The 26,366-nt window shown below is 49.0% G+C and overlaps 1 protein-coding gene across 4 annotated transcripts in view; it reads right to left on the reverse strand.

Moving 5' to 3' along the window:
* USP7 (ubiquitin specific peptidase 7) overlaps positions 1-26,366 on the reverse strand; it is a 2,259,762-nt gene that overhangs the window by 1,459,104 nt on the left and 774,292 nt on the right. For all 4 annotated transcript variants that reach the window (XM_069647850.1, XM_069647849.1, XM_069647847.1 and 1 more), the window contains exon 8: positions 23,571-23,625. In XM_069647850.1, the coding sequence (XP_069503951.1) occupies positions 23,571-23,625 (55 nt within the window). The remainder of the gene's footprint in view (positions 1-23,570; positions 23,626-26,366) is intronic.

Below are 26,366 nucleotides of genomic sequence, written 5' to 3' on the forward strand. Positions count from 1 at the left end.
CCCATTGTACATCAGCATAGCTGGCCAACAAGGCTGTATTATTTACTATGCGAGTGGAAAAGGCTGCAGCCATCGTGACCCTTTTCCCTAGACCATATAGCCTCTTGCACTCCTTTTCAGGGGGTGCCTCCCCAGTTGATCGGGGAACTCGTGCTCTCTTCCTGGTGGTTACTACCAGTGAATCTGGAGTAGCATGGCCCCTGATGTAAAGGATATTGGGAGGGAGGGGGTGGGGGGGTGCGGAGGTCAAAACTATTTTTCGACCCTAGGATTTACTGCTCTAGTTAGGGCAAGCGTCAAAGGGGCCAACCGCTTTTTGGATCGAATTGATCAGAGGAATAGCTTGGCTGGCCTGTGGTTTTTCTTTTAGTATGTCCTCCAAAAAAATCAGCTTCTGAAACAGCGACCGGGTTAGCAATTTGGAAATGTTCCGCTGCTTTCCTTAATATGGCATTGAACACCATTCAGTCATCAACCGGGGAGGCTTGACCAGTGGGTGTGGTTGGAGGGTAATCCAAGCACAAGGCATCAGGTTCCGGTGTTGGATTAGATGACTGCCAAAGCTGAGGATCAACCGCATCGGGGTTGTCCCCCCCCAACCCTCAGCGGAGTCCAAATGAACATCCTCAGTGTCAGCAAAGGTTATCATCCTTGATTGTATAGGTCCACAGGAACCTCCTCCTCCATGAGGTCATAAATATACTCTTCTTCCTCTTGAGAATGGTCAAAGACTTTTTGAAGCTTAGCCACAGGGAGGGGGGGGGGGAATTCTCTCTAGGCCTTTTGGGCGTGGATTTCTCAGAGTTCTACAAATCTCTGTAGCCATCCCTCAAATTTCTCCCTTTCCAAATAGATTAACCAGAGTGGTCCAGGGGGTGAAAGGGCTCATGTAATGGATATTCTGTCGCCAAATGTTGAGATTTCTCCTGTAACGTTGAGGAAATCACTACAGTGCATTCCGAAAAGTCATTTTGAGGGACCGACTGTTATTCGTGTCCATTCGTTTGTCCTTAGGCCTCTCTGTGGGTTCCAGTGAATCCTTCGGCCTATCCATGGATTTCAATGAATCCTTGGGTCTCGACAAATCTTTTGACCGTTGCTTCTGACCATTCGCCGAAATAATCCAAGCAATGCTTTCGGTAATCATCTCAGAGTCGGGAAGTTACGAAGTTGAGGCCTGCGGTTGCGCGGTTACTTTCGGCGGAACCATGGCCTTCGACTGTGGACGCTTTCTTCCGATGCGTCTCGATGGACTCCTGAATATTGGAGGCAGTGCCCTTCAATTTAGAGGGTCCAGTTCCAGGGAGGGCTGCAGATTCCGACGATTGGCGGGCACAGCCCAAATTTTGGTTGTGCCCGTTGGTGCCATGGACCGCTTCGACTGTTTCGTCGAAGACATCCCTGGGGTTGTGTTTTAGTGTGTGAAGCATGTGCGTCTTTGCCACCGGGGTGTACAGTACCCTTAGCCAGACCAGAGTCTTGCCTGGCGGGGCTGGGGACAGATGACGCGGAGCGGGAATGCTCTGAGGAGAGGTCAATCGCCTCCGAATCGGAGGCCTTTTCGTCACTCAGCCCCTCGTCAAAATCGGCTGTTGTGGCAGCCGGAGAACTAGACCCTGCCTGCAACATTCCGTAGGCCACTCATCACTTAACACAGCGCTCCTTCAGTGTCTTCGGACGCAGGAGCTGGCAAGCCACACAAACCGTCTTGTCGTTATTAAGGGGTAGACACCGATTATACTGAGTGTTTATCCTTCCAGGGAAATTTGGACTTACAAGAAGGACAAAACCTAAACGGAGTCCTCTCCATAGCTGAGGAAATATATAGTGACAAAATGGCCCAGGGAACAAAGAGGCAAGGCAAAGGCATTCTTAGAAAAGGAAATGTCCGGGGGCGTGGCTTGGAGCCAATACGAGCAGCATGGCTCTATGAAAGCTCCTGGCTGGGCCCATCATCAGAACCCATATTCACGAGGTAAAGGCCCTATTAAAGCCTGAACACACACACCCCCCCCCCCCCCCCACGGGGACTACGAAGACTTGCTGCATGCGGTACGCATGGTCCGGGACCACCAACTAGCACCTGAGACCTAAAACCGCCATCGGGATCTGCTGGCATGCAGCAGAGGAACAGATGGCGGGCGGAGAGCCCAGGAGTTCCATGCCCAGCAGGAAGAGGCGGAGTCGGGGCGTGGCTGTGGACGGGCCTCCTAATACGACCTTAGCGAGCACAGTGCATCACTGAAAAGACCCGAGCACCAACATGTCACACGCAACATAACCCTACAGAGCCTCCAGTGGCGTCCCCAGCAAGTAAGGCGGAACTGGCTTGCCCGACCCGTGGTTGATGCAACATTCGTTCCGGACAAACCCCCCCCGTTCCCCACAGAGTCATCCCTCACCGGGCGAGGGGAGCATCCAGTGAGCATCAACCGCCGTCCAGAGTAGCGCAGCAACAGAACAACGGTGGAGTGTCCCGGTACCCCTACACCCACAAAGCAGAATATGAGGCAATAGCGAACCAACCCTCGAGAAGGAGCCTGTCAGCCCCGCTCGTTGCCGAGGCAGTGTTCGCTCCAGGATCCCCGCCAGTCAGCCTGCACTGGGCGGTGGAAGCAGCCAGCAAGCCCCGACCCGGCATACCAGAGCACTTGCCCCCCCCCACAGCCTACCAGGGGACACAACCTGGAGGGGATATACAGCCGCAGAAGGCCCACGGGCGCAGCTCCAATCTGTATAAGCCCTCGCCTCCACAACGCAAAAGCTCCAGTTGGCCCATACTGAAACCCTCGCACCACCAAATGGAGCCCCACTAGACAGCTAAAATAACGAAGCATCCAGCCAGCTGCATGTGAGTAGGTGGGGGCCAACCGAAAAAGGATCTGCTGCAATAAGGCGCCTGGACGGGGAGGGGGCAGAAGCACAGTAGCAAGGCACATAGATCAGCAGGGGGCACCAGGGACGAGGCCCCGGGGCAAGGAGACCCCCCACACCACAAGGACCCTTCGAATCCCCCGCAGAAGCCATGGCAAAAAGCAGGAAAGTGACAAAACAGACTGACATTGCGGCCCTGATAAACATTCCATCCCAGGAGAAAGCGAAGAAAAATTACCAAATACAGGGGGTCTCCGCCGAGGTAACCATCACCCCCGACGTGCCCGAGTCAATCCAATCGGCGACTAAATCAGACCTCAAAGACCTGCGGTCAGCCATAACAAAAGAGATCCAGAAAGGAACGGAAGAGGTTACGAAGATCACGGCGCTGGACAAAAGGATGGAAGAGGTAGAAAAGCGCAGAGACGTGGAAAACAACCTGTGCTGTAACGCCTTCGAACTGAAAAAGGGCCTGAACCGCATCACAGCCCTGGAAGCAAGATGCGAGCTGCTCGAGGCTAAGCAAGATGACGTGGAAAACCGCTCCAGGAGAAATAATATCCACCTCGGAGGGGTCTCTACAGCAATTGCCGACTCGGAACTGGAAGGCTTTACAAGTGACCCGTTTAGATGTATCCTTACTCTCACGGACAGCTCTCCCCTGGAGATAGACCGAGTCCATCGTACAGCTCTGAGACAAGCATCCTCATCACCACCAGATGTACTAGCGCCGATTCACTTCTTCAAAATGAAAGCAACAATGAGGAAGGCCAGAGCAACTAAGATCACCTTCAGAGGAGCGACCCTCTCGCTGTATCAAGACCTAGCAAACTCCACCCTGCAGAAGCAGAAAGATCTCAGGAATCTTACAGAATGGCTACAGAATCGGACATTTTACATGGGAGGGCGCTCTAAGGCAAATACGCACCCCTAAAGAGGCAAAGAAATTCATGGGTGTTGGGAGCGGAAAGCAGAGACTCTGAATCAGAAGCACCCGCCGAAAATCGAGCTAAAACGTCATCCATCAGCACCTGGTCTCCAGTCAATAGGAGGCGAAGGCTCAGAGGCTCAGATTAGTTAACCTGAGCATATGATTCCGCTTTGCGGCCTACCCGTCGGAACACCACTTACACAACCACTAGAGGGGCATGCAAAGGGGCCCCCCCATACACAACGGTAACATCCCTGTGCACCTAAACACAAACACCTCGGTGCAACTGGAGCACTATATGCAGGTTCACCTCGGCACATGAATGCACTTCCTGCTGTCCCGTTGACGGCATAGGGGCCACGTTGGCTTTCTAACGGTTCGATGATGGGGCCCAGCTAATTACCCCGTTGGGTGAAGCTGGTCACACACCTAATAGTTTGGGGTAGGGGTGGGAGGGAGCGGGGATTGGGGGAGGAGGCACACTACGAGTTCCTTGAAAACCCAGCACTATGCAACTCAGACATACGCAGACCGTACACGCACACACTCTCAGAAAGGGGCACCCCGAGACACTAACAGTGGGCCCAGTATTAAGACGCCCATAGCTAAATCCACCCATAAGCCCCATGGGATCAGATTAGGAAAGAGCATACGCATTATTATGTGGAACATACAGGGCCTCAAATTCCCGGGGAAGCGGAAGTCGGTAGAGGGTAGACTTAATGCCCTTGCAGGGGATATAATAATTCTCCAAGAGACTTATTAGCTGCTGACGAGCGTCTCAACAGATTCAGGCGATTCAAAAAGGCCTACCCAACGTGGGGTAGCGATCCTTAGCGATAATTTCCTGCTCACAGAGCCCACAGTAAAAAGGGACCCCGAAGGCAGGTACCTCCTGCCGAAGGGATACATATCTGAGCAACCAATCACTATAGCTGGGATCTACTGCCCAAATACTGGCCAAGAGAAATTTCTGCGGGACCTGGTCCCCAGCACCATTGAAATTTACAGCGGGATACCTCCTCACCAGCAAAGACTTTAACATGGTCCCAGGCCCACTAACAGACAAAACCCTCCCCCCATCTAATGCAGATTTTACACATGCCCTAGCTCTCGCTAAAACCCTGTGAGAAATTGAAATGGTGGACGCTTGGAGACTGGCCAACATGGGAGTAAGAGATTACACCTTTTATTTCAACGTGCATGAAGGCCACTCTCGGATCGATCTACTCCTGATCACCGGGGCCCTCTTGCCCTGTCTAAGGAAAATAGATATCCACACCAGGATTATTTCTGACCACACCCCAGTGTCTGCAGACCTATCAATCAGAGGGTCACCCATACACCATACACACCCCCCTACCCACCTCCTCACCCCCAAGATACTGGAAGCTCAGTGACTCCATATTACTAGATGAAACCATTAGAGCAGAGGTGAGAGATATGCTGGCCAACTATTTCAGAGAAAATACAACTCCCAGCACACCTATTGGGACGATTTGGGAGGCCATGAAACCAGTGATTAGGTGAACACTTATAAGCGCAGCTGCCGAACACCACCAGATCTCTAAGATCCAAGTGCACACTCTAGAGCACAAAGTATCGACGCTGGAGAAGGAGCTGAAAATCCACCATACGAGGAAGTCAGAGGGGGGAACTGAAAATAGCCTTAGGAGGTCCACTGGGCGAACCGTTCGGCCAAATCGCTAGCATTCACTAAACAATTTGATTATCACGAAAGCAACAATCCAAACCGCATATTAGCCTATAAATTGCAACGGGTACATAAAAGTAACATCATGCCTCCTCAGGGAAGATGGTATCCCCAATACTCAAGCACAGACAAGATGGATACCCTAATAGCCCACCACCGAGCAATCATATCGGGCCCACTGCCTCAACCGGAAAGCCAACCCCCAAAGCTTGCAATATTTACAATCGTATATAGCACCAAATATGAAATCCCAGCTTGAGTACCAAGAAGTCGCAATATCGGTAGAGGAAGTATCCAACAGTATCAAATCCCTGAAGAACACTGCCAGACGGGCTAACGACAAAATTCTATAAAACATACACAAATCCTAGCCCCTCAGCTCGCCCACGTATATAACTCATCCCTGGCAACCGGCAAGGTGACCAAATCAAAGGCAAAACCACGCACTATACTAGTTCATAAACCAGGGAACGACCCTGAGCAGGTGTCCTCATATAGACCGATTAGAGTCATGAACCTAGACAGGAGGATGTATTCTAAAATCCTAGCATCAAGACTGAACAGTTCTCCCAAACATGATAGACAGGGGTCAGACAGGGTTCATTCCAGGAAGGGGGAAGCATGAAATATTAGAACGCTAGACCTCACTGAAAGTGCCAAACCGCCAGGGGACAGATATGCGGGTTATTTCCCTGGACACCCACAAAGCGTTCGACTTCGTGAACTAGGAATATATTAAGCTCCCCCTTGCCCACATGGGTCTTGGACTAGACATCACAAAGTGGATAATGGCGAACTACCAGTACCCGGCCACTCAATTGCGAGTGAACTGGATGAGATCTGAAAATATTGCTATAAATAGGGGCACATGTCAGGCTGCCTGTTGTATCCCATGGTGTTTACGTTATCCATGGAACCTTTCACAGGAAGGGTCATGCGAAACATATCCAGGGGCTCACAGTGGGAGGCAGGGAATACAAAGCAGCATTATATGCTGACGATGTTCTGTTAACAATAACCCAGCCAGGCTCATCGATGGCTCCCTTACTGGAGGAGCTCGACACACTCAAGTAACAGCTGAGCCCCAGGCTGCCCATCCCATGGGCAGACAGCGTTCGGATACCAAGGGGTCCAGATTCCTAAAGACCACCTATCAGACCAACTTTCGGCAATCAAGGACCTGCAGAGAGATCTAAAACACTGGGGTACAAAGGAGATCTTATGGCTGGGCAGCATAGCGGTGATAAAGATGAACCTTGTGCCTAGATTAATCTAGCACTGCCTAGCAATCCCAACACATATCCCGGAGAGTGAACTAAACTCCTTACAGAAAGTCATATTGAAATTCATAGGGGGAGGGGAAAAACCCTGTATAGCAAAGAAAATCATGACTTGGGCCGAAATTCAGGGGGACTGGGAGCTCCAGGTGTGGCCAGGTACAGACGAGCAGCACAGCTATCCCATGCATTCATATGGACCAACATCAGACCCACCATACTGGAAGCAGATAGAGGAGGCATGGTGCAAATCCCCCTAGCCGACCTCCGACACATCCAAGCCCCAAAGGCCCAGCCAAAATCTGGCCCCCCCATCAGCAACCCACAATACGGTGGCAAATGGGAAAGCAGTGGCTCAGAAATGGGGTTGCACGGGGACTCTAGGCCCGCTCACAATCCTGAGTTTTCACCAGGGCTCCAATCTCAGAGCTTTTCGAACATGGCAAAACAGGGGCCTCCGGAAGATCTCAGACTTTGTTGTGGCAATCCACTCACATTTGAAGGCTGCAAGGCAAAATTCAAAATCACAGAAGGGGAAAGATTCCGATTTTTGCAGATCCGGCATTGGATATCCCAGCGGAATGTTAAGGAGAAGGGCTCAAGGGACCTTACAGCATTGGAGCCAACATTAACATCTGCCCCACCCAGAGAGAAAATATCTACCATATACCGACTCCTGGACAAATCAGACCCCACTACCAAAGAAAATTATATGACCAACTGGGAGAAGGACCTAGACGAACAATAGACATTGAAGCATGGGGGAAGATCTGAACAAGAAATCACAAAAGCTTACAATGTGTCACCAACTGAGAGAGAGGGTTTAAGGTTTGTTACAGATACTACATCACTCCAGTACAGCTACACAAATCTAACCCAAACATTTCACCGAATTGTTGGAGATGCTGTGCAATTGAGGGAACATTGTTCCACCTGCTATGGACCTGCCCGCAGGCTACGAAATACTGGCAAGGAGTACTTGATCAGATAGGATCAATAACAGGCCTTACAATCCCCTGGTACCCAGGGGTCGTACTATTGGGGGATACCAGCAACGTGGAATTCACATTGTCAGGCCACAAAGCCTGCCTATGCACCCACCTTTTAACAGCAGCCAAAATATCACTAGCACGGCTCTGGAAACACCCAGAAGGCCCATCACTCCAGCTGTGGTTGTTGAATTGCTGGGGCATCGTAGTGCCTGAAAAGATCACAGCAATTCGATCAGAGAACCTGGTCCCCTTTTATGGACTATGCAGTAAAGTTCCCAGGCCCCACCCGAAGGCCTCCACTAACCTGTTGGCTGGAATAAGCCGGGTGACCACAAGGTTGACCCACACAGACTACCCCCCCTCCGCTAAGTAGGCCGCATGCCACCACCAGTCGGACACCCCCAATGTGAGACTGCGCTGAGAATGTGCTTGCATTGTACTTTTGTAAGCATACATGTACTGTCATTTCTTGAAATACTAATAAAATGTTCAGTTGAAAAAAAGAAAAAAAATGTCCACCTAACACCACTCTCCCTACTGTGTAGGGCCTGCCAGAAGGTCCGGCCACATGGTAGGCAGCGTCAACTGGAACACTGTCCGCCAAATATCTGAGGAACCGGCTTCGGCGGAGATCTGGGAACAGCTGTCGAAAGGGACGGCAGGATAATTAAATAACTTTATTAATATACGACCAAAGATTGAAGGATAACAATAGCAATGTCTCTGGATGAGGTCTGCATAAGGAGATAGATCAATATACTTGGGGGGGGGGGAGGAGACGATCTGAAGGACCTCGACGCGTGAGGGATTTTGGGTTTGGGTCCGCTACACGTCAGAAAGGGATAGTGTTACAGGCACGCCCATGTCGACGTCCCCTTTCGAAAGACAAGATGCAATACTCTGCGGTTACCACTGGATTTCAGACTATATCCACAGCATGTGATCCTAAGCAGATTAACAAGCATCAGAAACATTCTTTATCTGTAGGGCTGGCTGCACCTCTGATAAGGGCTTAAACTAGAGAATTGTGGATGAAAATTCCCTTTCAAACACCTCACATCACAGAACCAACGCTCTAGATGCCCCAAATTATAATTTAAGTTCTTGACAAACAGTTAAATGGTTAATTGGTAAGCAGCACAACGGAAATTGGGATCTTCAGGTGCACCTTATGACAAACTGGCCTGCCGCCTTCTTCAAAGTAAATATAGACTCTGCATCCTCTCCAAGAAAAGAGTCTTCATTCAAGCCTGCATCTCCGCAGTGTCTAACACGGCCAAACTCTTCAAAGTCTGCAAGGAACTGGCCAACCCTAGCACAGCCGCATCCCCTACTACACATCCCCAGGCCCTTAGCTGGGCCCTGGCTGCACACTTCACCACAAAAACTCAGGACATCATGTCCTCTTTCTCTTCTCTCCCCCTCCCCCAACATCTCTTGGGGGGCCCCCTCAGCCGCCCCCACCCTTCCACCTCGTCTATCCTCCCTCTCCCCCGTCACACCTGATGAGGTCTCTAAACAAGTACAGTCTATAAAAGCCTCCTCCAAACAGGTGGACCCCTGCCCTTTCAGAACTATCAAGGACAATATTGACACTCTTGCTACATCCTTCGCCGACCTCTGCAACCTCTTTCGCCACAGGCGTTTTCCCCTCTCAAGCACTCTTGTGCACCTTCTGCTCAAAAAACCCTCTGCCGACCCATCCATTCCAGCAAAATGTCACCATATCGCCATCACTGCTTTCCTGTAAAAACTCCTGGAGACGCTGGCTATCACTCAATTTATCCTCCACACTGAATCTGTTGGTTGTCTCCATGACCATCATGCTTTACAGCATCCAGAAGCACAAACTGATCTTCTGATCCTCCTCACCACCGTCTGTGATACCCTGGCCATCACAGATCAAGCCCTGGGGGTGGAGCTTGCCTCCTTTCTCTGACCGGCCATCCCAGGTGGAACCCTGGCCCTTTCTCTCCTCTACCACTCTCTATGTGGTGTCCCAAGGATCTACCCTTTCCTCCTGGTTCTTCAAGATCTACATGGCCCCCTTGGCAGTATCTCTACCTCTAATTTTGTGTTGTGGTTGACACGCAGCTCTCCTTCAGGCTATCTTCCTCCTCGCTTATCCCAGACTGCATCTGCAATTCAGGCTTGGTGTGCTGCTAACGATCTATGCCTGAACGCCAGTAAGACAGATCGTACTCATCAGGACTCATGCTCCCACTTTCCCACTCTCATTGACCTACTTCCCTTGGCCCTGCGCCCACGCCTACCAATGAGGCAAAACATCCTGGTGTCATCTTCAACTCCACTCTTCTCGCATCTCAGCCATCTCCAAACTACCAATTGCACCTCCTCAGAGATATTCTACCTTTTCTCACTTTCCCCCCCAGAAGGTCATCACCTCTAGAGCCCTGGTACCCTCTAAACTGAACTATTAAAACAGCCTCTTTGTCAATCTTCCTACTCTACTCTCCGTCCTCTACAACTCATTCAGAACAGCAAGACGTATCCTTGGCCTCATGCCCTGGGACCGCATCTCTCTGGCCCTGAAATCCCTACACTGGCTCCCAGGGGCGGCAAGCATCAAGTTCAAGGGCCTCTACATAATCCACAAGGCTTTCCAGGGGCTAGGGCCTGCACTACCTACAAAGCTCTCTTCCTAAATGCTCTCCCTCTAGAGTCCTTCAAATGCCAACAAGTGAGCTGCTTTCACAAACAGATTTGGGGGTAGCTCTTTATCTTCTGCAGCTGCTTCCCTTCGGAACAGCCTCTCTGCACCCAACCAAGGGCCCTACTGGACCGGACTCTTGGTTCAGCCCTCCATCCGCCCGTTTCTGCACCCCTGTCTATGTATGCATGAGCTAAATTTACTAGAGCCAGTTAAGTCTGTCCTACCCCCTACTGTTCACTGAAGTGCAACATATTTTAATGCTGGCTCAGAAAATACCAAGCAGCCAGTGTGGAAAATAAACTAATGTGTTAGGAGTCAAAGCCTGGGGCCTGCTCTTCACTAGTTGGAAGGAAAAAGGGCTACATAAAGTGGTCATGTTGTAGTTATAAAAGCATTGATTGTGGAAATGCACCACACAATTCCAATGCTGATGACTGGGAAGTATTACAAACATGAAGAAATATGAAAGCATCAATGTAGCAGAAGTACAAGTTACTTCTTACCTGGTAACTTTCTTTCGATGGGATGTTCCTCCAACATATTCCTTATCTTAGATAATTTGTCTCCAGCTTGCTGGCCTCGGAAATATTTTCTCCGTACAGGGCGCTGCGCGTCAACGTCGGCCGAGTTGGTGTCCTTCGACAGCCACCGTATGGGCGCTGACGTCACCATGCCCATAAATAGCCACGCGCGGCGTCCGTTGCTCAGTTCCGTTTTGTAGCATAAGATAAGTCTTGCATAAATTGGCTATTAACCTTGAAGCGTAAGCTACAACCACAAGGGAAGTATTACTGCGGGGATGGATGGAAGGGGCGATAAGGAATACGTCAGAGGAACATAACATCGAAAGAACGTTACCAGGTAAGAAGTAACTTGTTTTTCGAAGGCATTGTGTCCTCCGACGTATTCCTCATCTTAGATAGACTCCCATAGCAGTGGCATGTAATTGGATGTGGGAGTAAGAATGTCATGTATCCCTTTTAGGAATGAACCGAATGTAATACAGTTTTGCCAAATCTGGTCTCTTGACTAGCGGAGGAATCAAGGTTTTAAAATCTTGTGAATGTATGTGCGTACGACCATGTGGCATCCGCACATATGTCTCGGACCGGTACCCCTCTTTGGGGGGCCGAAGAGGCTGCGATACCCCTGGTTGAATGAGCCCTAAGATTTTGAGGGGGCTCTTTCCCTGCCAGTTTGTAACATTCCACAATGGCCAAAATAATCCACCTGGAAATGGTCTGTTTTGTTATGGGTATTCCCAACTTGTGACCCCAGTAGCCTACAAACAGTTGGTCTGCTTGTCTAATCCTAGCAAGTCTACTGATGTAAAAACTTAGAGCTCGCCTTGGGTCCAGCCTATGTAGCCTTTCTTCCTCTTTCCCCGGATGAAGAGGAAGGTAGAACAAAGGTAAGGTAATTTTCTGAGTAATATGAAATTCAGAAACCACCTTTGGGAGGAAATTAGGCTTCACCTGTAGGACAACTTTGTCCTTGTGGAAAATTGTATGCGACAGTTTTAAGAGTGAGAAATCTCAGCGAACAAGAGTGGAGTGGTTCGAAGGGAGTACCCATTATGAAATTTAAGACTAAATTTAAGTCCCATAAGGGAATTTGGAATGGTCTTGGAGGATAGACATTACCATACGCTTGAGAAATTGTATTACTAAGGGTAGTTTGAAATACGATGGTTCCTCTGCAGTGCGCTTGAAGATTGATCGCGCCGCGATATAGCCTTTTACAGTGCCAACTTGAAGGCCTGAGTTTGCCAAGTAGAGTAGAAACGATAACACCGTTGGTGTACAGCATGAAAAAGGGTCGATATTGTCCTCTCTACACAAGCTGCAAAATTTGTTCCAACATCAGCGGTATAAAGACTTTGTTGCTGGCCTTCTGGCCGAAAGCAACACCTCCATGACGTCATCAGGGCCCAATCCTTGTACCTCAACCTTTCAGAAGCCAAGCGTGAAGGTTGAGGGTTTTTATGTCTGGATGGAGAACCTGACCTCCCTTCTGCGAAAGAAGATTCTCTTTGAGTGGAAGACGGATTGGAGAGCAGATGGACATATCCAGAAGGTCTGGGTACCACGTTCTCTTGGCCCAGTCCGGGGCAATTAGGATCATGGTTTTCCGGAATCTTCTCAACCTCCTGATCATTTCAGGAATAACAGGGACTGGTGGAAACGCGTAAAGGAGTGGAAACTCCCAGTCCACTACGAACGCGTCTCCTAGAGCTCCTCACGGGGAAACTTCCCTTGAACAGAACAGATCGCACTTCCTGCTGGTGGTGAACAGATCCACCTGAGGGGTTCCCCAAAGGGCGAAGATCTCTTGGACTTCCTGAGCTAGCTCCCACTCGTGGGAGACTGTGCTCTGCCTGCTCAGAGCATCCGCTGTCAAGTTCTTCTCTCCAGCTAGGTGGACCGCCGATAGAGAGATTCTTTCCTGAATTGCCCAAAACCAGAGCTGCATTGCCTCTCTGCACAGTGGCAGTGACCCTACGCATCCTCTTGTTGAGGTAGTGCATGGCCACCGTGTTGTCCGTCATTATCAGGACACTTCTCCCCTGTACTGATAGCAGGAAAGCTTTCAGCGTTAGTCTGATCGCTCTCAGCTCTAATAGGTTGAAGTGTAGTCTGGACTCCGATGGAGAACAACAACCGCGTATGGTCAAGTCGTTGGCATGGGCTCCCCGCCACGAGAGTGAGGCGTATGTGACTACTGTTATCTCCGGCCATGGTTGCCAAAACAGTTCTCCTTTCAAGATGTTCTCTAGATAGGCCCACCATTGAAGGTTGTGGGCTACCTTGTCCGGAATCCGGAGGAGATCTGTCATTCTTCCTGAGTATTGTGACCACTGGGTTCTTAGTGCCCACTGGAGAGATCTCATTCTCAGGCAAGCGTCTGGCACAAGAAAGGAATGCCATGAGGCCTAGCAATCTCAAAAAGTCGAAGGCTGGGAGATGTTGGGCATTTTCAAACTTGACCATCTGCAGAATTTCTTGAGCCCTCACCTCTGGTGGCGAGGCTTTTCCCAGGGAAGTGTCCAGGACCGCTCCGATGAAATGGAGTCTCTGTGATGGTATCACCTGTGACTTCTTTAAATTGAGGGAGAAGCCCAGTTTGTGAAAGAAGTGGCAGACATAATCTAGCTGGATCTGAGCTTGTTCCGAAGCTACAGCTCTGATCAGCCAATCGTCCAGGTAGGGGTAGACGTGGATCCCTTCCCTCCTTAGACTTGCAGCCACTACTGACATTAGCTTGGTGAAGACCCTCGGGTGGAGGTCAGCCCAAATGGCAGAACTCGAAATTGATAATGAGAGCTGCCAATTGCGAACCTCAGGTATTTCCTGTGTTTGAGATGGATTGGCACATGGAAATAAGCATCCTGAGGTCCAGAGATACCAGCCAGTCCTGGATCTGGAGGGCCTGAAGGATCCGAGAGAGAGTTACCATCTTGAACTTGTCCTTCCTGAGGAACTTCTTCAATTCTCGTAAGTCGAAGATAGTTCTCAGTCCTCCGCCCTTCTTCTGTATGAGAAAGTAGGGGGGGGGGGGGTGTACCAGCCCTTGTTCCTCTCCGCTACAGGTACCGGTTCTATGGCACCTTTCTCCAGCAGGTCTACAATTTCCTGCAAGAGGATCAAATCTGTAACTTTTAGAGAGCTGTGCCCCGGTGGATGACTCCGAGGGATGCGTAGAAAGGGTAGGCAGTAACCTTGGGCAACTGTCTCCAATGCCCAGGCATCTGACGTAATAGCCTGCCATTCCGTCAGATGGTGAGTTAACCTGCCCCCTACAGATGTGTGTGAAAATACGTCAGAGTGGTTTGGGCATGGCTGATGCAGATGCCGAGGGTAAAGAGGCACCTGCTGCTGCTGCGGCCTTAGTACTTTTGACCCGTCCACCTCGGGTGGATCTCCTTTGGCCTCTTTGAGCCGGCTGTCCTCTGCCTCTCCTGAATGCGGAATAATAGCGAAAGGACTTTCCTCTCCTAGAGGTTCCTGAGGGGCGAAAAGGAGTTTGGAGGATTGCAGCTGCTAAGGATTTTGCTGCTGCTTTAGATGTTTGCAACCTTTCCAGACTGTCATCAGCCTTTTTACCGAATAAAGAAGAGCCGTCAAAGGGCATATTCAAAAGTCTGGCCTGTACATCTGGAGCAAAGCCAGACTTTCGTAACCACCGATGCCTGCAGATTTTAGTACTTGCCGCCATGGCCCTGCTGATACTGTCAACGGAATCGGTGCCAGTTTGAAGAGATTCGCACATGGCATCTTTGCCATCTTTAATGATGTTAAGGAAGGCTTCCCTTTCATCTCCTTCCGGTATGCCGTCAGCCGCTGATGAAGCACACTCCCACAGTGTGTGACTGAACCTGGCGAGCGTACAAGTGGCGTTGATTGATTTCAACGCCATACTACAAGCAGAAAAGATTTTTTGCCATAGAAACGTACCTTTTGTCATCCCTGTCCTGTGGAACAGTAGGATAAGCGGATCTGCTGCTTGATGAAGTTGCCGCTTGAACCACCAGGCTCTCTGGAGTCAGGTGTTTTGATAAATATTCAGGGTCAGCCGCAGCTACCCTATACTTTGCTGACAATTTTTTTATTGACTGCAGGGATAACCTCAGGAGTTTCCCAATTTGATAAAATTTTCCTTTGTAAAGCTGTATGGAAAGGGACCACAGGATCCTCCGGTGGACCTTTATCTAGTATTTCTGTAAGGTCATCCTGTTGAAAAACAGGTGAAGACGCAGACCAACCCATGAATTCAATAATTCTTGCCATCAGGGTTCAATAGGGGGTTTCGGCATGTTCCCCTGGGTCTAATTTGGCACATTCCACTTCTGGAGAAGTGTCCAACCCACTTGCCTCATGTAAGGATTCCTGTAAGTCTTTCAACCTTCTTTCCTCAGAGGTAAAATCCTCTGAAACAGGTGGTGTGGTCCTCTGCAGCCCGAAGGGTTTTTCTTGATCAGAATCCTCCCCTTCTTCATAGATTGAAGATAAGGTTCTGGGGTACTGTGACCCCGGAAATGGTGTAAAAGGAGCCAAACTTGTCATTATTGGTCGAGAAAAAGTCGATGTCGTTGACGCCGATGTGAAAGGCTTCGAAGGCGCCGAGAAAGGCGTCGAGAAAACTGGAATAGGCCTCGAGGAACTCGAGAGGATTGGGATCCTGCTTGAGGAGGTCAACTATGTTCTCAGAGTCGTGCTGGAGGCCCTGGGTATAACCGTTGGCTGTGAAGTAGCCGTGGTTTTTTCTTTTATCGGCGTCTATGTCGACGATGGCATCGATTCGATCGACCAATGCAAAGAACCCTTCGATAACTGCGTCAGTGGCGCCGATCCATGAGTCGAAGGGACTTTCGACAATGGCGTGGAAGATGGTGCCTTACTACCCGATGGCGCGTGGCGCTCTCAGGTGGACTCTTTCGCTGGGTGCAACGACTCGCGGCGTTTCAATTTTATGGGTTTTTCACCCAGCTGTCTTCGAGGGGGTCGAGGCCGCTTTCTCGAAGACGCTTAGCATCTTTTTCCTGAATTCTTCCACTCAGCCTGAGAGCTGTGTTTTGTGGGGCAGGAGACCCTTTCTTGGGAAACAGAAGACGAGGAAGGAGATCTTCGACATCTCTTTTTTTAGAGTCTAGATCGACGGGTGGAGGGAGCTACTTCGAGATCTAGAATGGGAATGCTTTCAACGGCGAGGAGACGAATGCCTCGACCGAAGAAACTTTCTAGGAGGTTTTAACTGACTAACCTCTCTCAAGCTTCCCCTTGCTCTCCTTCAAGGCTTTCGCCATCATGGACATGCAGTCCTCACACTCTGAACAATGGTGCTCGACTCCCAAGCACCACAAGCAGATCCTGTGAGGATCCGTTAGCGACATTTTCTTTCCGCAGTCTCGACATTTTTTGAATGTCAGACAGCGGAGTCGTCGGTTCGGATGAGGAAGCCATCGAGTACGAATTGATTTTATCGAGGAAATATGACAATGCATTACTTACCGTAAAAGCATTTCTGATGGTTGCATCTGCTTAGATTCACATGCTGTGCATAGTCCGACATCCAGTGGTCACTGCGGAGTATTGCATTTTGTTTTTCGTAGTCGAAAAGGGGACGTCGACAAGGCTTATCTGTAACACTATCCCTATAGTGACGTGCAGTGTACCCACAACCCCTCACACGTCGAGGTCCCTCTATTATTTCTGCCCTGAGGGAGCCTTCTATACGTGAGTGAGTACAGAAAAGAAAGATGTAGAAAGAGGTCTATGTTCCTTCCATCCGAGCGGGGAGGAAGGGTGGGCGCATGTGAATCTAAGCAGATACAACCATCAGAAATGCTTTTATGGTAAGTAATGCATTGTCTTCTGATGTTTGTTAATTTGCTTAGAATCACATGCTGTGCATAAACTAGCGAGCAGTACCTGGATTTGGAGGTGGGTTGTGAGAAGGAACAGTAGAGAAAAGAGGTCTTAATACTGCTTGTCCCACCTGGGAATCAGACCTAGAGTGAGCATCTAGACAGTAGTGTTTTGTAAAGGTGTGTACAGAACTCCAGGTTGCCGCTTTGCAAATTGACTCAAGGGGAACGTTTGCAATGAATGCTATGGAAGCCCCAGTGCCTAGAGTAGAGTGTGCTCTTGGCTTGAAGGGTAGTTCTCTCTTAGCAAGAGTGTAACAGAGTGATGCATTGAACAATCCATCTAGATATAGTGGACTTTGAGACTGCATCTCCTTCTCTTCCTGCTGCCACCGAGACAAAGAACTGATTAGACTTTCTCAGTGTCCTAGTTCTTTCCATATAAAACAAGACAGCTCTGCGCACATCGAGTGTATGCAGGCTTTTTTCTCCTAAATTGGAAGGGTTTTGAAAGAACGTTGGTAGTTCTATTGACTGGTTGACATGGAATTTCGATATGAATTTCAGTGCAAACCTTGGGTGTGCGTAGAACCACCTTATCTTTGTGAACTGTTACGAAGGGGTCTAGAATAGAAAGAGCCTGTAGTTCACTTACTCTCCTAATGGAGGTGATGGCTATTAGGAAAGCAGTCTTAAGGGTGAGGTCCTTAAGAGTTGCCTTGTGCATGGGTTCAAAGGGTGAGCCTATGAGCCTCGTAAGTACCACATTAAGGTCCCAGCCGGGAGCTGGGTTTGCTATCGGAGGGTGTATTCTCTTTACCCCCTCCATGAAGGCTTTGATAACTGGGACTTTCCACCATGACACCTTAAGTTGAGAGGTGGTGTATGCAGAAAGTGCCGCTAGATGGACTTTAATAGAATTGAACACTAGACCCGAGTCCCGTAAATGGGTAAGGTAAAGGAGAATTTGTGTGGGAGAGCAGTGGACTGGGTTGATGCTCTTACCTCTACACCAGATGACAAATCTCTTCCACTTGCTAGAATAGCAGTGGTGAGTGTTGGGTTTTCTAGCTTCTTTGAGAATGTCCATGCATCTCTGAGGGAGTTGTAAATAGCCAAATTCTATGACCTCAGGAGCCAGGCTGCTAAGTTAATGTTCTGTGGGCATGGGTGTAGTGTCTTGCCCTTGTCCTGTGACAGCAAGTTGTACGGGCAGGGCAGTTTCACTGGTGGGGACATGGACATTTCCATCAGGTCCGCAAACCATGGTTGGCGGGCCCACATCAGGGCTATCAGTATCATGGTGACTGGTTCCTGGTGCATTTTAAGCTCTATCTTGATCAGCAGAGGATTCGGGGGGGGGGGGGGTAAACAAATTTCCCTGACCATGGTATCCAGAGACCGTTCCCATTGGAGCGGTTCTGTGGGTATCTGGAGGCGTAATCTAGGCATTGTGAGTTCTCCAGAGTTGCAAACAGGTCTATTTCTGGGAAGCCCCATTGTGTGACGACGTCGGTGACGATGTCTTCGTGTAACCGCCATTCGTACTCTGAGGGCAGAGGGAAGTCTCTGCTGAGTTCGTCTGCTAGCAGATTGAGTTCCCCTGGTACATGTTGTGACAATAGGAAGTTATGTCTGAGAGCCCACTTCCAGATGTTCTGGGACAGCTTGGACAGTCCTGGAGAGTGAGTGCCCCCTTGCTTGTTGATGTAGTACATGGCTGTGATGCTGTCCGTGAGGACCATCACTGTCTTCCCTTGTAGGTGTGTCTGGAAGGCTTTTAGTGCCTTGAACACCGCAAGTAGCTCTAATAAGTTTATGTGCTTGGAAGCTACGCTCTGAGTCCAGACTCCGTGAGCAGTCTGATGGGATAGGTGAGCCCCCCCATCCTGTGAGGGATGCGTCTGTGGTTAGAGTGGCTTCCACTGCGGGGGTGGCGAATGGTTTCCCCATTACCAGGTTTTCCTTCGACCACCACCGTAGCGAGAGAACCAAGGCCTGCGAGACCACCACTAGATCGTCCCATTGTCCGCTGGCCTGACACCACTGGCTTTTGAGCCACTCTTGCATTGGGCACAGGCGCGCGTGAGGTACCAAATACATGACGCCATAATTCCTAGCAAGCGCATTGCTTTGCGTACCGTCACTTCTCGACCGGCCACATATTGAGGGATCTGAAACAGCATATTTTGGACCCTCTCTTTGGAGGGGAAGACGAGGCTGTCCTTTGTTCGAATTAGAGCCCCTAGGAATTGTTTGATGTGGCTGGGGTCTAAGCTGGACTTCTCGTTGATGAAGCCCAGTTGGAACAAAAGGTCTACTGTCTTCTGGGTGTTTGAGAAGCATGTCTCGTAAGACTCCCCTGTTATGAGCCAATCGTCGAGGTAAGGGTATACCGGTATGGACAACCTGCGCAGGTGGGCCGCTGCCAGTACCTTCGTGAATACCCTCGGTGCAGACGCTATGCCGAAGGGTAGCACTCTGAACTGGTAGTGTTTGCCCTCCATCATGAACCTGAGGTATTTACTGTGCGCTGGCATCATCAAAATATGAAAGTATGCATCTTTCATGTCTAGTGTTGTCATGTAGTCCCCCTGAGATAGCAGGCGAATTACCTCCTGTAATGTTGACATACAAAATTTTTGTGGTTTTACAAATTTGTTCCCTGGGCGCAGATCTAGTACAGGGCGCATGGTTAGGTCCTTAAAGGTACAAGGAAGTACACTGAATAAATACCTTCCATTACCTGAGATAGGGGCACGACCTCTATTGCTCCTTTCTGTAGCAGCTGTTCTACTTCTTGCAGGAGGATGACTTGGTGTTCCGGTGACAGGCGTCGTCCCCTTGGAGTTCTGGAGGTGGGGGACAGATTGAACTCTATACAGTACCCGTGGGCTACGGTTGACAATACCCACCGGTCTGATGTTATTCCCTCCCATGCTGAAAGGAACAAATGTTATCCGGCCCCCAATTGGAGACGCATGGGAGGGGACCCGAACCTTCGGGTCATTTGGTGTTACTTGCCGGGGTGCCTCTGCCCTTGCCACGGCGTTGTCCTCTTTGGTTATACTGGTTACTGGTACCCTGATTAGAGGGCCAGTTGCCCGCAGTGTAATGCTGTTGCTGCTGTTGGCCACGAAGAAAGCGCTTGTTCCCAAATCCCCGCCTGTTTGGAGGCTTTGAGATTTGGTCTAAGGTCTTCATGGTGTCTAATTCTTTCTTTGCATTTTCCAGTGCATCGTCCACTGCCCTTCCAAAGAGATTTCACTCTATTGGCTTATTAATGAGCGACGCCTGCATTTCTGCCTTGAAACGGGAATTGCAAAGCCAGACGTGACACTTCAGCAGAATTCCCTGCAACAAAGAACGGCCAGCAGTTTCTGCCGCATCAAGAGTGTTCTTAATGATGCTCTGGTTGACCAGAGCTCCTTCTGTAACTGTAGCCAATAAGCAAGTTCTTAGAGGTTCAGGGGCTTCTTCGATGTCCTGCTTAAGCTTTCCCCATTGAGCATCAGCATAGTTTGCCAACAATGTATTATTATTGGCAATCCTAATTGAAAACGCTGCCAAGGCAGAAATTCTTTTGCCCAAGGCATAAAGCTTTTTCCCTTCTTTATCTGGGGGTGCCTCGCTGGTTGACAGTCGAACGTCAGCCCTCTTCCTTGTGTTAGTCACCTCTAAGGAGTCCGGGACTGAGTGACCCCTGATATATAATGGGTCTGAATGAGAGGGTGAGAACAATTTCTCGATTCTTGGGTTCACCCCTCTTACCAGCGCGGGGGTGGACAGCGATGGGGTGAGTCATCTCTTAACCAAGGCGAGGATAGGAATAGTTTGACTAGTGGGAGGTTTTTCTTTTATAATCCTTTTGACGAAATCAGTATCTGGGGTGACCTTCCCAGTTTCAACTTCAAAATGCGCTGCTGCCTTCCTCAGTAGCGCATTGAAGGTGGGCTGATCGTCTACTGGAGATGGGTTCCTGACCAGTGTGGTCTGAGGAGAAGAAATGTCTATAATGTCGGGGTCTGTAGACCCTGATGACGACTGCAAGGGCTGTAAGCCACCTTCACCTGGGTCCTCCTCGTAGCCCTCATCACCTATGTTAGGTTCATCATGAAAACCTTCTCCCTCTCGTTGGTCTTCATTATTCACAAACTCATCCTCTTCCTGGAAGTGAGAGTCCTCTTCAGTGAAGTCGTAAGAGTTCATGTCTTCCTGTAGGGGGTTAAAGAGCTTCGGGTATTTAGCCCATGGCCCCTCCTGGAGTACCTCCCTTGGCCTCTTGGGTGTCCTATTTTCTGGGATGGCCATGAACCTGTCTAGCTTGTCCATACATGACTGGAACCTCTCTACAGTCCAGTAAGGTAGGCCAGAGTGGTCTGGGAGTGAAAAGGCAGTTCCCTCTCCCTGTAGTTGCTTAGTTCTGTCCCATAGCGAAGATAGAGTCCCTTCGCCTTCTGAGAAATCCCTCTCGCTGGCTAGGGTCTTCTGTCGATGGTGGGAGCTGTCCCAGCCTACCCCTCCAGCGTCCTCAGCGTTTCTTTGGCCTTGTGAGCAGTTTATGACGTGTCACCCGCCGTCCGTCTCTCGCCGTCTTTAGAAGCTATACGCGCGAGGCTTTCGGCGATCAGCTTCTCCGTCGAGGGATCGCCCGCCGTCCCGCTAGACAATGCAGTCTCTTTACTGGCAACGTACGCACTCTTGCGAGGCGCGTCGCCTGAGGATTTGAGGTTAGCGCCCTTATTTACAGAAAGCCCAGTCGCCTGTCGCGGAAGCAGTGGCGGGGAGGGCTTGCGACCCTTCCGGTCGGCGGAAGATGCTGGTGGACCCGACGCCTCCGTTGAAGCTATGGCTGCCTTCGTCTTCGACGAATGCGTGCCGTGGGGTATGTGCTTATGTGTTTTTCTGTGTTCGTCCTTATCGCTGGGGTGTTCATCCCCATAAGCGGGGCTTGAGCCGGTCTTGTCGGAGCCGGGGACCGACGACGAGGAGCGGGAACGCTCCTTCGAGAGGTCTACAACCTCCGTAGCAGAGACCGTGTAATCACTGTCCTCGTCACATTCGGCGGCAGCTTGGGCTTAAGTAACTTACAGGCCGCACAGCCGTCCTCTTTGTGATCGAGGGGCAAGCAACGGTTACACTGTTTGTGCTTGTCCTTCTAGGTAAACTTGACCTTGCAACGTGGCCAAAACCTAAAGGGCATCCTCTCCATAGCTGAGGGCATGAAATGTGATTACGACCTCGAAAGAGAGGGAGGAGAAAGAGAAAGGCATTCTCAGAGTGTTAACAAAGAAATGACCAACAACCCCACTCTGTGTTAGGCCGGCGAGGCCCGGCCACGTGTTCGGCACCGCCGAAGGATCTCCTCCACTCGTCCCTCCGTCGAAGATCTTGCTCAACGAGAACAGCTTGGCAGCTACGTCGAGGGAGGGATCTATGTGATAGTTAAGAATAATAAAATGACCAAGGGTCGAGGAAATGATTTTGCAATGTCTCTCAAGGAGCTACGCATAAAGGCGACCAATAACTGGGCGGAAAAAAACAATCTGAGGGACCTCGACGCATGAGGGGTTGTGGGTACACTGCACGTCACTATAGGGATAGTGTTAGACACGCCTTGTCGACGTCCCCTTTTCGACTATGAAAAACAAAATGCAATATTCCGCAGTGACCACTGGATGTCGGACTATGCACATCATGTGATTCTAAGCAGATTAACAAACATCAGAAAAGAGGTTTATCTGACTGAACTGAGCAACGATATTCCGAGGCCCCACGAAGCACGGAAAAACGGAACTGAGCAACAGACGCTGCGCGTGGCTATTTATGGGCATGGTGATGTCGGTGGCTGTCGAGGGACACCAACTCGGCGGACTTCAACGCACAGCGCCCTCTACAGAGAAAAAATTTCCAAGGCCAGCAAGCTGGAAACAAATTATCTAAGATAAGGAATACGTTGGAGGACACAATCCCTTCGAAAAAAATTTAAAAAACTGGACTACACTTTTCAGAAAATGTTCTTTAGGTTTTTCAGCAAAAGCAGTTTGTCACTTTGAAATATAAGGAGACCACAACAAGCTACAAATCAACTCCCCACTTCTGCATCAGTCATCCATTACTTAAAATGTTTTCACAAAACATGGGACATAATGCTTAAATTACCCATATTGCTTCATGAACCTTTATGAACACTACCAATTGTCATTCTCTTTATTCAAGTAACTCATTAATGTCAGTGCAACAGATCAGGGCTACACTCAAATCTGTCTTTCAGTAGGCTTAACATTGGGGATGTCCTCACGCTGGCAGCTTAACTGCTTACATCTGTGCAACAATGTACACAAGTTTTTACACCTGCCAATTACACCTGTAATTACACCTGAAATAAACTGCAGATTCACAATATGTTCTTATTTTGGTTCAAGGATTTGGTTGCCAGTTAACATTCGTCACAACAAATTAGCATAAATAAGATGTCAATGGCATGGACGGGCTACACAAAGAAAAACATGCATATCAATGCATACACAAGCTAAGCTACTGCTGGCCTTTTGCACAATGACATGAGTTTTACCCCCATTATAACCAGAAATTGATACAGCACTAGACATTAACAGAATGCAGCAATATTAAATTTTTGCCTGCACACATGTACATGACATTTTATCTAGTCAGTCCCTACTGAAACCTAGACCAAACATTTGCTAACAGTGCTACATTCATCCAAAATAAACAAAAACTTACCACTCTGCATAACTCTTGCACATCGTGCTGCATAAAACTGTCAAGTGTTTCCCACCTAACAAAGCAAATCAGGAAGATTAAATCAAAGCAACAATTTAAAAATGGACTGCATATTTTGCACATTAAAACAATCCATATAACTGACAAACCAACTAGTGATGGAACCATCATTAACAGCACAGTTTTGATTCTTGGATCCCTGAAACCTTTGGGCATGTCCATCCAAGAATTCTCTAAAAAGATTTTTTAGAGACAGAAATTTCTGACATTTTCCTGGGACCCATGGTCCAGCTCACCAGGAAATGTAAATTACCTTATTGCATACTGTACTCAAAACTCCCAAGTTTTTCATCAACACTAATGGAATGTCCAACCTATGCAGTTGATCATTTTTGATTTGCAATCAAGTCTAACTATTGGTGAAGCTACCACATGTCTACAGCCACACAAGAGTATGATTCATCCACTGTAACCGCTGTGAGGCATAGTGTTGATTGCAATAAGCGTTTATTAAAAATAATGGGTTGGAGAAAAGCCTGTGTTTCCTTAAGTCTAGCAGCGGTTTTACTGCCTCTAGAGAACTACTTCATGTCAAGATGTTCAAAGTAAAAAGTCTTCCGTCCTGTGTCCAAAACACTACGCTGACCCTCACAAGCTAAATCTAGCAAAGTACAAAATGGCTTAATGTTTTCTAGCTGCCACTTGCAGCTGTAGTTGACAACTCACGGGTGTAATGGAAATAAACAACCAAAAGTTCCAGCATCATTGGAAGGGTTTTCACTTCCCTCAAGTCTAATTTCTTTCACAGTCTCATAAGCGACAAGAGGGTGTTTGCCTCCACCCAGCCTTTACTTCACTTTCACTTCCTATCGAGAGATGGACCTTTCTTCCTACAAACTCTCCCTTCGAAGGGACCAGTTTCCCTTCCCTTAAATTTCACACATTTGCAAGGTTTCTTTACTTTCTCCTCTGGCTAGCTTTCCACCCAGTTCAGCAGACTCACCTGAACAAAAAGGGCCTGGTTTACTCTCCGGTCAGGACTTGGTTAAAACGTGACTTTGTATTTTGGGTGCAGGACCCAGACTTGCATTCAAGGTGCCTGGCATACCCTCCTGCTAGGACTTCACCAATGTTTAACATTTGTTATATTCATATTCTTTTCCATTCCAGTACTGGGCCTTTGCCCGTCTTTCATTCACAAATTCACGTGCTTGGTAGCTTCCCCCAGCTCCCCGGTTCGGGCTCTCCCAGGCTTTGCATTTACTTCAACCTTGAAGGGCCCCAATGCTGTGTGGGTTAAACTGTCTCAGCAGGCTGCTTTGGCATTCTCTGCAGTCAACGCATTGCCCAGAGGTAAGCTTCGTCTTCTGGGCCGCTTCGTCTTCTGGGCAGCATCTCGTAGGATCCCCGGACCTCGCACTGCAACGGCTATCCCAGTAGAGTCTCCTGCTCCTGACTTCAGTGCAGCGGACCTCCGGTTTCCCAAACGGCCTTTGGTATGGTGCGTCTCCATCTTCCAGACTCGTTGGTATTTTCTCCAGGCATTGGTCAGCTATTCGGAATAACTAGCCTGCACTGTGGGATTCTAGGCGGGCGTGATCCTCATTACTCAGGCCCTCATCCTAGTAGGAACAAGTATGTGGTAGTCGATGGTTAAAAGGATGTTCCAGATAATATGCCATACATCGCTGGGAAGACAATCACTAGTGACTATTATCCCTCACAAGAAGAGGGTGGGGGTATGACATGTCTTCTAGTGAACCACCTTCACCCCAACAACCTAGGTTGGTCTACCATTTTACACCAATTTTGACTCATCTAAGATCTAATGAAACCATAACTGCGTACCACTTTTAAACAGAGGGCCTATACCACATAGCCCCATCTATAACTTCTGTAACCGAAACATCAATACATGTGTTGCTCATTCTGAGTTTCTATATGTGGGCATCTAATGTGTGGGAATCCAATGTGTGAGGCTCATGCAGGGCAAAACTCATTCAGCTCCCACGTTAAGTGCAAATAGGTTTTGCTCAGCCTGAAGCTTTTTGCCTGGCTGGGACACTGTACGTGCATACAAACAAGCTTTCATAAGGCAAGAAAATAGAGTGTAAAATGGAGGGCTTGGAGCTTCAGTCATTGGACGATTGTGTCCAAACATGCCAGTCAACCAGAAATCTTGGATGGAAACCGTGTAAATCAAGTTCTTTATTCTGGGTATAGTTATTAAATTCATAAAACGGGAACGTTTAGATCGATTTCCAAAAATCAACCTGAGTGGGAGGATTTTGAGAGACCTCCCCATTATGGTGAGCAGGGAAGACTGAGGTTAGCCAAACCCAATCAGTGTGGAGTAGAGCGGTCAAGAAACACACATGACTACAATTACCATCCAGTTATGGTCTGTTGCTTGCATCTGCTTAAATTTACATGTCTTGCATAAGCCACCACGGGCAAAAAGCGCTGCTGTTGTGGTTCAGGTGGATTCTTTTCATCTTGGTAACCACAAAGTGAAAGGCAAAGACTGCGACTTAGAGGGGGAGCATTTGGTTGCAGTGCTAGAGCATAGGAGCTTTGGAGTAGGAGAAAGAGGCGTGGTAGCGAGTTGGACTTTGACACATTTTTGCCAGTCTTGCCTACTTCGGATTCCCGCCGATCGAAGACGCGTTGGGAATCCCGTGCCATAATCTATGCAGACATTTGCTGATACTTGCTGACATTTGCCCAAGAGGCATGGGAGTAGCGGCAGAGTGAAACTCAGTTCCCAGGCTATTATAACTAACTTGCGCTGCTACT

Source organism: Ambystoma mexicanum, chromosome 2q, assembly GCF_040938575.1.
Source record: "Ambystoma mexicanum isolate Mex_15411 chromosome 2q, UKY_AmexF1_1, whole genome shotgun sequence".
NCBI lineage: Eukaryota > Metazoa > Chordata > Amphibia > Caudata > Ambystomatidae > Ambystoma > Ambystoma mexicanum.